This window comes from Phaeoacremonium minimum (assembly GCF_000392275.1).
Source record: "Phaeoacremonium minimum UCRPA7 unplaced genomic scaffold PA7_03_scaffold_155, whole genome shotgun sequence".
In the NCBI taxonomy this organism is placed as follows: domain Eukaryota; kingdom Fungi; phylum Ascomycota; class Sordariomycetes; order Togniniales; family Togniniaceae; genus Phaeoacremonium; species Phaeoacremonium minimum.
Genome location: NW_006921062.1, coordinates 1 through 12738, shown reverse-complemented (window position 1 = coordinate 12738; position 12738 = coordinate 1). Strand labels below are relative to the sequence as shown.

At 52.9% G+C, this 12738-nt stretch overlaps 5 protein-coding genes across 5 annotated transcripts; 4 read left to right on the top strand and 1 right to left on the bottom strand.

Moving 5' to 3' along the window:
* Positions 1-54: 54 nt before the first annotated feature.
* On the top strand, positions 55-1500 carry UCRPA7_2214 (putative fad-dependent pyridine nucleotide-disulfide oxidoreductase protein; the record flags this gene model as incomplete). Its single annotated transcript, XM_007914786.1, has 1 exon — positions 55-1500. One exon carries the CDS (start codon positions 55-57, stop codon positions 1498-1500), a length of 1446 nt encoding a protein of 481 aa, XP_007912977.1.
* Positions 1501-1560: 60 nt separating this feature from the next.
* On the bottom strand, positions 1561-2157 carry UCRPA7_2213 (hypothetical protein; the record flags this gene model as incomplete). Its single annotated transcript, XM_007914785.1, has 1 exon — positions 1561-2157. One exon carries the CDS (start codon positions 2155-2157, stop codon positions 1561-1563), a length of 597 nt encoding a protein of 198 aa, XP_007912976.1.
* A 3078-nt stretch (positions 2158-5235) lies between these two features.
* On the top strand, positions 5236-6221 carry UCRPA7_2212 (putative cell division control protein 42 protein; the record flags this gene model as incomplete). Its single annotated transcript, XM_007914784.1, has 4 exons — positions 5236-5255; positions 5447-5566; positions 5713-6091; positions 6156-6221. The coding sequence occupies 4 exons, from the start codon at positions 5236-5238 to the stop codon at positions 6219-6221; spliced, it is 585 nt and encodes a 194-aa protein (XP_007912975.1).
* Positions 6222-7529: 1308 nt separating this feature from the next.
* On the top strand, positions 7530-9093 carry UCRPA7_2211 (putative mitochondrial precursor protein; the record flags this gene model as incomplete). Its single annotated transcript, XM_007914783.1, has 4 exons — positions 7530-7655; positions 7822-7948; positions 8100-8429; positions 8483-9093. 4 exons carry the CDS (start codon positions 7530-7532, stop codon positions 9091-9093), a joined length of 1194 nt encoding a protein of 397 aa, XP_007912974.1.
* A 491-nt stretch (positions 9094-9584) lies between these two features.
* Positions 9585-11405, top strand: UCRPA7_2210 (putative asparaginyl-trna synthetase protein; the record flags this gene model as incomplete). Its single annotated transcript, XM_007914782.1, has 2 exons — positions 9585-11221; positions 11279-11405. 2 exons carry the CDS (start codon positions 9585-9587, stop codon positions 11403-11405), a joined length of 1764 nt encoding a protein of 587 aa, XP_007912973.1.
* Positions 11406-12738: the final 1333 nt, after the last annotated feature.

The window sequence follows — 12738 nt, the reverse complement described above, 5'->3', positions numbered from 1 at the left end:
AGAGTCCGTGTAAGACAAGTCACCAGTTTCCGCTACTACGGGTCCAACTTCAACATGTCTGCAACTACACGATATGACACCATCATCGTTGGGTCCGGCCAGAGCGGGACACCGCTTGCCTCCGCGTTCGCGAATGCCGGTCGCAAGACGGCAATCATCGACCGCGCACACATAGGCGGGACATGTATCAATGAGGGCTGCACCCCGACTAAGACGATGATCGCGTCCGGTAGAGCAGCGTACCTCACCCGCCGTAGCAAGGACTACGGCGTCAGCTATGATGGGGACGTCCGAGTGGACATGACGAAAATCCGGCAACGCAAGCGGGATATCGTGTCCAGCTGGAGCGAAGGGGGAGAGTCTAGGCTTGTAAAGAACGGTGTGGATGTCTTGAGGGGAGAGGCTAGATTCACCGGTCCGAAGACGTTGGCTGTGAAGATGACGGACGGCAGCGAGGAGAAGAGTGTGACTGCGGACCTCATACTTCTGAATGTTGGCGAGAGGCCCTCTCGGCCCAACATCCCGGGCCTGGACGACATCGACCAGACGAGAGTTCTCAACTCGACATCGATCATGGAACTTGGGGAGGTGCCTAGCCACTTGGTTGTGCTGGGTGGCGGTTATATTGGCATGGAGTTTGGGCAACTCTTTAGACGACTCGGCGCTGAAGTCACCATTGTACAACGCGTAAGCCAACTCGTCCCTAGAGAGGATGAAGATGTTGCGAAAATCGTGCTCGAAATTCTGAAAGAGGACGGCATTACGGTCCATCTCTCTTCAAGTGCAACGTCCATTTCCAAGAGCGAGGACGATAGGTCATCCTTTAAGCTACGAATCCAGACCAGTTCCAACGAAACGATCTCCATTGCGGGAAGTCACATTCTCCTTGCAACTGGTCGCATCCCCAATACGGGTACGCTCAATTTAGAGGCGGCAGGAGTGAAGACAAACTCAAGAGGACACTATATTGTCGATGAGAAGCTTGCAACTAGCGCTCCGGGAATTTATGGCCTGGGAGACGCACACGGTGGCCCGGCCTTCACGCATATATCCTACGATGACTTCCGAGTCATCCGCGCGAACCTCCTTCCGGAAGCAACACCATCCACAACCCCGAAAATGAACACGACGTCTGCCTCCAAGTCTCGAAATCTGGTACCGTACGTGATGTACACTGACCCACAGCTTGGCCATGTTGGGCTGCATGACCGTGACTTGAAGGCTAGCGGGAGGAAGTACAAGACTGCCAAGATGCCCATGAGCTATGTTGCGAGGGCAATCGAGACCGAGGAGACGAGGGGCCTCATGAAAGCTACCGTTGATGCAGAAACAGGAGAAATCTTGGGGTTCACCTGTCTGGGTGTCGAAGGAGGAGAGATAATGGCTATCATGCAGACAGCGATGATGGGAGGACTGAAATGGTATGACATGGAGGCAGCAGTGTGGGCACACCCAAGTTTGGCCGAGAGCTTGAACAATCTTTGGGGATATCTTGAATAGTTTGAAAAGTTTGGCTCCCAATTGAATGCTCTGAGATTAACACAACGCCGTTGAGTGCCGTCATGCTTCAACTTCTGAACGTGTGACTTCTTCTCCGCGCTGCTTCATCGCAATGGCTTCTGTCTTTGCACGACGTTTCTTCTGTCGCCGGACCTGGATCTCAACCTCAATCATCTCTGCGTTGATGGACACCAATTTCGGAACGATGTCCTCGACGGCCTCTATGGCTTCTTTCTGAGCCACACGAAGAGGCATGGGAGTCAGGACTCCGAACCACCGTAAAGGATCCTTGGGCTTCTGAGTAGGTTTCTCCTGCCCGTCATCATTGGATTGGCTGTCAGATTTGACGTCGTCCGTGACCTCCGCCTGGCTCAACCCAATCTCGAATGAAGGCACATTATCTTCACCGACAGCGATATTGAGCTGCCTCACCGCTTGCATACGCTCGTCGTAGAGATCAGGGCCATATCTGATGCCCCTCTCGGCCGAATAATTCGCCCGCGCGATGTTTTGATAGATGTCCACTTGAAGCTGGTTCAGTTTTGATCGCAACTTTGTATACTCGTCCACTAAGGTGAGATACCGCTCCAATAGAAGATCGATGTCAAGATGGGCCATAATGAATTTGGTCTTGTGTAACAGCAAGCATGCGGACATTGACGTAGGTGATGCGTTGAGAATGCATATGCGGATGATTTTATGTTGCCTAGAAGTCAAGCCACGGTGAAGAAGGTTGGTGGTGTGGCTGCGGTAGGCGAACGGTGTGGAGACATTAGTCCAGTAGTCAGAACAGTCCGCTTGGAAGTGTGGATGATTAAGGGAATTGTGACCTCCTGTCTTTATTCTCTGCTCTACCTATCATGACAAAATGTCTTCTTGAGCTAAATTCATTGAGCAATTCTGCTGAATATTTGAATGTCCCTTTATTCGTAGTGATGCCATAGTTATCGCCAGCAGCACGCAATGTTACAGAGGATACTTTACTTACCACCTGAACAAGCACTCTGCATCCAGTTTCCGAGAACAACCCTTACCTTACCCATCGATGACCCGATAGGCCCAGCAATGTCGACTGTGATAACAGTGGATAATAATTGCCGAGTCGCTATGACCTCCGTCTGCGCGGGACGCGTCAAGAGACAATTAGTCCAGCACTCGATTCGGCGAGGTGAAGAACGAGGCTTTCCAGCTTGCCTTTCCTGGCTAAGTTTCTAGTTTCAGATGCCGTTTCGAAGGGCGGGTATAGCAGAACAATGCCACGGAATCTGGCAGCTGGTTCTGCAGCACGCTAGTCTGGCAAGATTGATGCATGGCGCAGACGCGGCGTTGGAGCTGGAACTGCAGCTGCGGTGCAGTCACTGTCATACATATCTCGGTGGGTCTGGCAGGGCAAGGGGGCGCCTTTTTGACGTTGTGTAAGCCAGCTTATCGTGCAGTCAGTCCTCTCGAAGTCGAGAGGGTGATAGATATACGGATTAATTGACGAACATGCAATGGGGCGCTGTGATGGCTGCAAGGCCCCTACTAGCCCAGTGGAACAGACTCGCGGTGCTATATTGGACTGGGATATTGGTAGGTCGGGGAGGGAGGTATGGAAGCATCGAAGAACGATGCAGGCCGGCCTCCAACAGCACCCGCATCCGCACCCTCTCTATGCCACATCCGCCAACTGGGCCCCTGCCAAGACGCGTCTGATCCCTACCTAGGTACCTAGTAGAATATTCTGCAGGTCTCTTTCACGCGGTACGTCGTGAGATGGCACAGATGATGAAGAAACGAAGGCGTCTATCAATGCGTGAGAACAGGCCGTCCAGACTTGGACCTATGGCCGTGGTCAGAGGCATCGTCATCAAACAAAACGTCAGTGTCAGCCCCAGCATTGATTGCTAGACCAGCCAAGTCGGGGCAGACAGCCTGGTTGGATAGCTGCAGGTCATCGACGGGGTCCATGACTAGACGACTCGTCGACATGGTCCCTGTTATTATTAGGCGAGACACGTTGTACACGTACTGCAGTTTCTTATTACTTCCTCGATGGAAGTGATCAATATTGTCGAGTTGGCATCCTTCAGCCTGCCATACGTCTTGAGGGTCTTCCGGCGTACAGTCTTACATTCACCACCCAACAATGTACATTCTCGCAAGGTGGTAATACTCCTTTCTCTTTACTTCAGCCCAGGGGGGGATTGTCAGTCGGCCGAGACAGGATGGTGCAATTTAGAGGCTGGCTGACAATTTTGACTGCGTCTTTTCAGTCCAAGCACAGTGTCACTATGGTTATCTAGACAGAGGACTAGAGACTCTTCTTAGCAACAGGGATAGGATGAAGAGACTGGCAGCTAGACTGTTCGCGTTGCTAGCATGTTAGATTGTAACTAACACCAACTTACTTATCGTGAGATATGAGAGAGCAGCGTCTTTGGCTCAGTGTAGGCAAAAGTTGTGCAGATAAATGCCACAGTTGATGCACAATGGCAATGAAATGTCGTGAGAAATGAAGACCTGCCTCCTACAGTACCCTGTTGGCATTGGACCCTTCTGATCCTCTTCAGCCCAATAATCTCAATCGATGGGCTTGCTGGCGCGTGTCTCTGACTCTCTGTGCCTTTGCAGCTCTGACGAGTGGAGTTGGGGGCATCCCTTAATCCCAAGCCTGTCCTCAGGTTCCGGTTAGGGAGACGCTTGTGCGGTGACCATTCCGATACCTGTCGGGTGAGCATTTGGGCCTGCACAGGCAAGGTACAATGAGGTACCCATCTCTTATCGTCACAATTCCAAGGTTGAGCTAGAGGTCAGTTGGCGTGGCCGTCACCTCATCATGATGGCGAGTCTGGGTGGTCCCAATGCCCCCCCAGGTATTTGCTCTGGGCCTCTGGCCTCTGGGCTCTGGGAATGAGGCAGCGCCGCCCGCTAACGGCCAACAAAGATTCAGGCTGCCGTCCGCAGCAATCGGCAGCGTCCTACCAATCCTTTGTCGTCGTCTGAAATTACGGATACCGGGTCAGGGCAGGGCACCGTCCGTCTGCTGCTGGCGCTGTTTCTTCACTGACTTGCCCCAGCCCAGTCTCCAGTCCCCCATCTGTTCTGTTCTGTCCGCCTCTCATCTCCCAGTCTCCCTTGTCCCGAGTTGTGTGTGTGTGTGTATGTGTGTGAGTGCGCTTGCACTTGTTAGTGCAGTAGATAGTCGTGTGCTGGGCCGACTGCCTCAGTGAAACCCAATTTTACAAGGCTGAATTACCTACCGCACCCACTACTTGCCTACCTAGGTACTGCCTCACCTACCTACCTACCTACCTACCTTACCTGACCTCCCACCCCCCAACGACATCCACCTCATCATCTTCTGCGTCGCGCGGAGAAAGCCTTCATTTATTCGCCGAGCCCTGTACCGTGCCTACTCACGTACTCACTTACTTTTCTGACTGACTGACCTACCTTCCTTCATTTCCATTGATCTTGTTGATTTTCTTTTTTTTTTTCCCGCGCCGATATTCCCTCGAGTTTACATCCGCTTGCATTGTCCCGCCCGCCTGCCGTCAACCGCGCAGCAAGCAGCAAGCAGCAAGCAGCAGCAGCAGCAGGGTCAAAAAAAAGTCCAGGTCCCTTTCTCACTATCGCCCTGGTCGAGCAATTCGCGATAAGACGATCACAGCTTCTTGCAGGCACACCCGCTGCATCGTCTGTCCTTCAACACCCCTTGGCTGCTCCCGTAGAGGAGCACGTCTCGCTCTCAAGATGGTTGTCGCAACAATCAAGTGCGTATCACCTTCACCCGCCCTCCCGTGCATCCTGGCTTGTCTGCTGCCTGATTACGGACTGCGCTTCCTGGACGCCTTCGGGGTCCGGACCTTCATCCTTAGACCTGGCCGAATACGGCGTCACAAACACCAAGCTGGACATATTTGCTTCCTTGAGACTTCGTGCTAATCACTTCTGTCCTCTGCAGATGCGTTGTCGTCGGTGACGGTGCCGTCGGCAAAACATGTCTCCTCATCAGCTACACAACCAACAAGTTCCCTTCAGAATATGTCCCTACAGTCTTCGACAACTATGCGGTTACCGTAATGTAAGGACAACCTGCCATTCCTCTCTAATTCCTTGGATGAACCTCAATCGATGTTGGATGCATCGCATGGGTTACGTTCGCCGAACCACACGAACCCACTTCTGATCATGGCTGTCACTTGAAGGCTGACGAATTGGCATCAATAGGATTGGCGATGAGCCGTATACCCTGGGCCTGTTCGATACTGCCGGTCAGGAAGATTACGACCGTCTGCGACCGCTATCGTATCCCCAAACCGACGTCTTCCTCGTTTGCTTCAGTGTCACATCACCCGCTTCCTTCGAAAACGTCCGCGAGAAATGGTTCCCCGAGGTTCACCACCACTGCCCTGGCGTCCCCTGCCTAATTGTTGGCACGCAGGTAGATCTACGGGACGATCCGAGTGTGCGGGAGAAGTTGGCAAAGCAGAAGATGTCACCAGTGCGGAAGGAGGACGGCGAGAGGATGGCTAAGGACCTGGGCGCGGTTAAGTACGTTGAGTGCAGTGCCCTGACGCAGTACAAGTTGAAGGATGTGTTTGATGAGGTACGAATGACCCACGCGGTGCCTTTTGGTATGGAAGAAATCGGGGTTGCTTACACTTTCACAGGCAATCGTTGCGGCCTTGGAGCCACCAGCGCCCAAGAAGAAGTCCAAAAAGTGCCTCGTGCTTTGATAGAAGCCCCGTGGTATGGGCTCACTTGGCCCTGTCACATTCTTCAGCATGCAAGACCATGGAAGCGGCATATTCTTCGGTAACACATGCCGAATTCGAGACCTGCCGGCCGATTCTCATGGTTTTCTAGATTGGTTCACGAGAGAGAGGTGGAAGCTGAAGAGGGCGGATTTATAACGGCCTGCCTTCTAAAGCTTTCAATTTCTGTTGCCGAAAACGACAGACAGGTCTCTTGCGGAGAGAGTTTGGCAAAAAGCAGACTTGCATACGAGATTCGCTCCTTAATTGGAAGTGATTTTTCTCGAGCCTTTTTTTACCCCCCTCGACACCAGATAGAGAATCTTCTTCGAACCATTTTTCTTCAGGCCTCTGTTCCGCCTGGTCTCCATCGTCTCTTTTTTCTTGCTTCTTTCTACATTTTTGGGGCGGGAAATTCACATAAATGCGGGCTGGATCTTCGATAGGACAGTTTGGCGATTGGAGTGCAATTGATCATTTGGATTGTCCAATTTCCACGCGCCCCATGTCGTGAAAACTCTCTACTCACCCAGCTAGAGCTTCCAGCTCGCGGAAATATAAGCACATCGTAGAACCCGATGACTTAGGACGTACAGCTAGAGAAGGTGCACATTGCGTAGTCTGGCAGCTGCTTTACTTCCCACGGCTGACAGTCTGACATGCATTGGCAACACACAGCGGGTGGAAATGCCAACAGAAGTAGTAACACTGACTCTAGGAAGTTCAATTCATATATAACAAGGTGCCACAACTTGCAATGCGATCCAATAGCCATCACGTGTGGTGCTCGCTATGGCTTACCTCGTCTCAGGCTCTACCTTCCGAAAATGGCTCGTGGGCTTGGGGGTAGGTGAAAAAACGTTAGGGACAAAGCATAGCCAGGTGGAGTTTAGAAGCCTCAACGGGCCAATTATGCGGCGACAGGATATCTCCACGAAGTGGGCTTCCTCGAATCGAGCCAAGTCCAACACTGCAACGAGTCGCGGCCACCGCCGCCAAAAAAATATGTGGGAAGGGCGCCGGGCTGGCTCAGTACCTCACTGACTGCGCATTGGCGGCTTGCGGGATCCGCTCTGTCATTCGGCATTTGGTCATAGAATGGGGTATCTTAGCTTTCGGAATCTCGTAAATCTTATGGGTATATCTTTCCTCGAGGAGAGACGTCCTCTCTTGTTCTGTTTCACTGCTTGTGAAATTTTGCACTGGTAGACACTGCTGTCTGAGGAATTGCTCATAACTCCCAATCGCCCCTGGTGCCCCGGAGCCACTTACACTAGAATTGGTCCTATCATGAGGTCACTTCTCCTTCTGGCCCTCGCTTCCTGCGCGGCGGCTTGTGCTGGCGGCCACCACAAAGATGACAGGGTGTGGACGAAGGAGGAGCTCGAGGAGCTCGAGTTGAAATGGGGCATGGAGGTGAGTCTATAGGAAGCTGGTGCATACAAGAAGAGCAAAGTTGCTGTGCAGCTGCACTCGGAGTATCACAAACGTAATGCACCATCGATTAATTACACTGTCTCGGGCACGGGAGACACTTGCGAGGAGATTTGATGAGACAACGAGCTGACAATGTTTTACACAGTGGGGATTTGCTGGGATCGGAAGCTTTGCTCATCTCAGACATGTCAAGTGTCTTACGGACCCGACGGAGCTTTTTGATATTGCTATCATTGGAGCGCCGTTCGATACGGCAGTAAGCTATCGCCCGGGTAAGTTCAACCTGTATACTTCATCGGATCTGGGAATCAGGTTCGACTTGAAGTAGGCTCTATCCGTACTTTGCAAGCCGGGTCGGACAACAACATCATGGATTCATGAGAATATCTACAATGTCTACTTCAGGGGCTAAACAGTATTCAGGAGCACGATTCGGCCCACGAGCAATCCGCCAGGCATCGTCGAGGCAAACAAGCTTCCGGGGCTTCAACCCGCGAGCGAGCATTAACCCCTACCAGAACTGGGCTAAGATCATCGACTGCGGCGATATTCCCATCACGCCCATGGACAATGCTGTCGCCCTGCTGCAGATGACTGAGGCGTACAAGGAGCTCGGAAGCAGAGGAACTGTCTCCCCCTTGTTGCAGAAGCCGAAGCTCATCACCCTAGGCGGAGATCATAGCTTGGCTCTGCCGGCCCTGCGCGCGCTAAATGCTGCTTACGGCAAGCCTTTGAGAGTGTTGCATTTCGACGGTGAGAGGCCCGGATGCTAAGCTTCGGAGAAAACTTACACTGACATGCTATAGCTCACCTTGACACCTGGCACCCGGCTAAGTATCCCTCGAGCTGGCCATCGGATCAGGCACACTTCAACCATGGCTCCATGTTTTGGTTAGCAGGTAACGAGGGTTTGCTGATCAACGATACTTCTCTGCCATCCGTCCACGCCGGTCTACGCACCAGGCTGTCCGGAGACGGCTGGGATGATTTTGAGGACGACACCAAGCAGAATTGGGTCCGAATCGTGGCCGACGACATCGATGAGATTGGCCCCGCGGGCGTCATCCAGTCCATTCTGAAGTCACTGCCTGGTGACGACCCCGTCTATCTATCTGTAGACATTGACGTGCTCGACCCGGCATTTGCCCCCGGTACCGGCACCCCTGAGCCAGGCGGCTGGACGACCCGCGAGCTGATCCGCATCCTGAGAGGCATCGAGGGCCTGAATGTTGTGGGCGCAGACGTGGTCGAGGTTGCTCCCGCGTATCAGGGTCAGGGAGAGGAGACAGCACTGGCTGGTGCCCAGGTTGTGTATGAGATCTTGAGCTCGATGGTGAAGAAGGGAATGCAGGAAATGGGCAAGGTCAGCGCGGCTAGCTCTGAAGAGCAGGAGGAGAGGACGAAGGATGAACTCTGAGGAAGCTCAGATTCTCCTTTCAAAATTCAGAGTCATTGTATGTCGATAGTGAGTCAGCTTAGACCGGCTCACCGTATGATATGAGCTGGAGATTATATAAGGAGCGATGGCCCAGGCTTGGGGATGAGATGGTCTGATATGCGCCCGTGTCATCGGTTACATACCACTCGCGTAAAGCCGGCATAGGGAAAACTAGGGATAAGATTCCTAGAAATCAATTGAGACATTCTGATAAGGCTCCTCGGGCTGCGTGAAACTCCCAGCTGCTTCAGGCCGAAATTTGTCGAAGTGATAGGCCCCTGAAAATCACTGGTGAGTCAAACCTTTGGGCTACGGACGAACCCCACCCGAACTACACGGCTCACCACCAAATAATAAATTTGGCCAAAACCCCCACCAAGAACGACCTCCCCGCCATATCAACCATCAGACTATCTCTCCGCAACCGACTCGCCAATTGAGTCGCAAGACGAGACGAACAGCAGTACACAATGGCGGCAGTACAAGAACTAGCCCAGCGGCTCAAGTCCGACGACAAAAGCTACATCGACACCGACATTGGCGTGGACGACAGCACCGCCGACGGCTCTGAGTCAAAGCCCTACAAGTCCCTTGCCTATGCCTACATCGCCAACTTCGGCAAGCCCACGAAGCAATACCTCACCCGTGCCTCTACAACAGGCGCACTGGGACCAGATGGCGACCCGTCCGGAAGACTGCTGTGGAAGGACCCTGCCAAGGCCGCCGTCAAGAAGGCCCAATCTGCTCTCGAGGCGCACAAGAAGAAGCTCCAGAAGCAAGAGCAGACTCTTGCCGCCGAGGAGGAGCGGAGAAAACAGCGCGCCAAGAACCTGGAGAACGCGAAGAAAATCACAATCAGCGAGGACAGCTCACTACCCAAGGCCGTCAAGCTCAGAATCGACCAGAAGGATGTTGCGCTTGGAGATGCGGAGACTAAGGGTACAAGAGTCAAGGTTTCTGGCAGAATCCACCGTCTCCGAGCACAGAAGCAGGCTACCTTCATTACTCTGATTGACGGTTATGGCCATCTCCAATGTGTCATCCCGGCAGGACCTCTCACCAGCACATACGAAGCATTGACGTTTGCCCAGGGTACAGCACTAACCCTGTACGGTGAGCTGCGCAAGGTGCCGGAGGGAGCAACTGCCCCCGATGGCCGAGAGCTTGCGGTTGACTACTATGAGGTTCTTGGTGCATCTCCTGGAGATGCAGAGGCCATCACCAGCAAGATTTCTGCTGACCAAGACCCGTGGGAGGCGGACATGATCGATAACAGGCATCTAGTCCTCCGAGGCGACAACGCGTCCTCGGTAATGAAGATTCGATCAGAGGTCGATTTTGCCTTCAGATATCTGTACAAGCAGCTCAAGATCAGACAGGTGTCTCCTCCAGCTCTGGTGCAAACACAGGTCGAAGGAGGCTCGACGCTGTTCAAGTTTAACTACTACGGAGAGGACGCATATCTGACTCAGTCTTCCCAGCTATACTTGGAGACTGTTTTGCCAAGCTTGGGCGATGTGTATTGTATCGAGAAGTCCTTCCGTGCTGAGAAGAGTCTTACCCGTCGCCATCTTTCAGAGTATACCCATATTGAGGCCGAGCTGGATTTCATCTCCTTTGAGGATCTTCTCCAGCATCTGGAGGACGTCATCTGCAGCGTTGTCGACATGGTCCTTGACGATAAGGAGATTGCCGCTTACATCAAAGCCCTCAATCCCACCTTCGAGAAGCCGAGCAGACCATTCATGAGAATGAAGTACACGGATGCGATCGACTGGCTCAACGCGCAAGACCCTCCTATCCTCAACGAGGAGGGCAACCCGCACGTCTTTGGTGACGATATCGCTGAGGCTGCGGAGAGGAAGATGACCGACACCATCAACAAGCCTATCTTTTTGACTCACTTTCCTGTCGAGATCAAGGCTTTCTACATGAAGAAAGATCCCAACGATCTTCGAGTCACTGAGAGTGTCGATTGTCTCATGCCCGGTGTTGGCGAGATTGTTGGCGGCTCTATGAGGATGGAGGGCTATGACGAGCTCATGGAGGCGTTCCACAAGCAGGGTATCGACCCTGCTCCCTACTACTGGTATCTAGACCAGCGAAAGTAAGTCGCATAATTGGAGTTCAGTTGCCAAGCTTCAATTGCTAATGATTAATATAGGTACGGAACGTCTCCCCACGGTGGCTACGGTCTGGGCCTGGAGAGATTCCTAGCATGGCTTGCCAACCAGCACACCGTTCGCACGTGCTGCATGTACCCTCGTTTCATGGGCCGTTGCAAGCCTTGAGCGCAAAGATGCGGATCGCATCATGACTACCGGGATGGACACGCTCGAGGGATACCGAGGCGGAGGACACGATCATCACCAGATAGAACTGATAGAACGTAGGAGTTTCGGATGTTCGGATTCTTCTGGAGCTTTTTCACATAAACGAATATACAGGACGTGCTCGAAATATGCCGTCTCTTTTGCATGGAGGCCGACCTCATACCCGCACTGCGTGCATGTTTTATAGGGGCCAGAAGCGGCTGATGCTTGGACGTTTGCGTAGAAGCATTACGGAGGTACCTAGATGTGTGCAGTTGTTGCACAGGACAGTAAATCTACGTCGATGGGTCAGGGGTTCCCGTACGTGCAGCACGGGGTGCAGTAGGCTGAATTCGAATCGGAGAATCTGTCTGGATATTTGCAAGTGATGCCCTGACTGCGAATCAACGGTGTCGATTAGATTGACCCTGCATGTACCGCGACTCCTGGATCTCTCTTCTAGTGTGTGTACATGCGGTAGAACAACTATCAAAATCAATGAGAATTGACCTGTGTTCATCTGCACGGACTCTCTAAAGGGCATCTTTGGAAACGGGATTTATGTGCCGTTCACGAGGGCGGGCGACGAAATACTTCATCTGCTTAGACCTGGGGAACATTTGTAGATGCGAATGATCTTCGAAATGATCGCCCTGTTGAAAAGGCTGCACTGCACACACACCACCCACCCCTTTCCGGCTTGCCTGCCGACGATCTCCACCCGCCGTCTCCTTGCTGTTCCTGGGTTCCTGCAGCAGTGGCAGCCCCAGTGTCGCGGCTAAGGTACCTTCGCCGGCCAGGAGGTGCGGAATGCACCACCCAAGGATCTAGAATGCAAGGACGGTTCTCTAACGTCCGCAGCACAGCGGAGGAGGGAGGCGAGGTCTAGAAGGTCGAAGGGTCCCTGTTTCGACGCGAAGCGAACAGAGACGACAATACAGCGCAATACAATACAATGCAATGCAAGAAAGGCGAAGATCCAGTCATCGGAAACTCCTGCCGGGGGCCTGCATGGTCGTTGCTTACCAGGTATTTCGAGAGAGGGTCTCCACGAGGCGCAGAGGGTCATCAAACTGAACAGCCCGACGGTGAATAACTAACTAATGCTCGCGCGGCTAAGGCTTGAGATCAGGGCCATTCATGGGATGCCGATGCCATTGAGCAACGCAGATTGAGCCAATGACCATCCGATGTGTCTCGAATTGCTAAATGACTGTACCTCAGTCTTCAAGCCCTACTTCGTGTCGTTGTGGTGAACTTCCGAAGAAGAGATGCCCGCCCGCCCGCCCGCCATGACTGAACTGAACGGTGC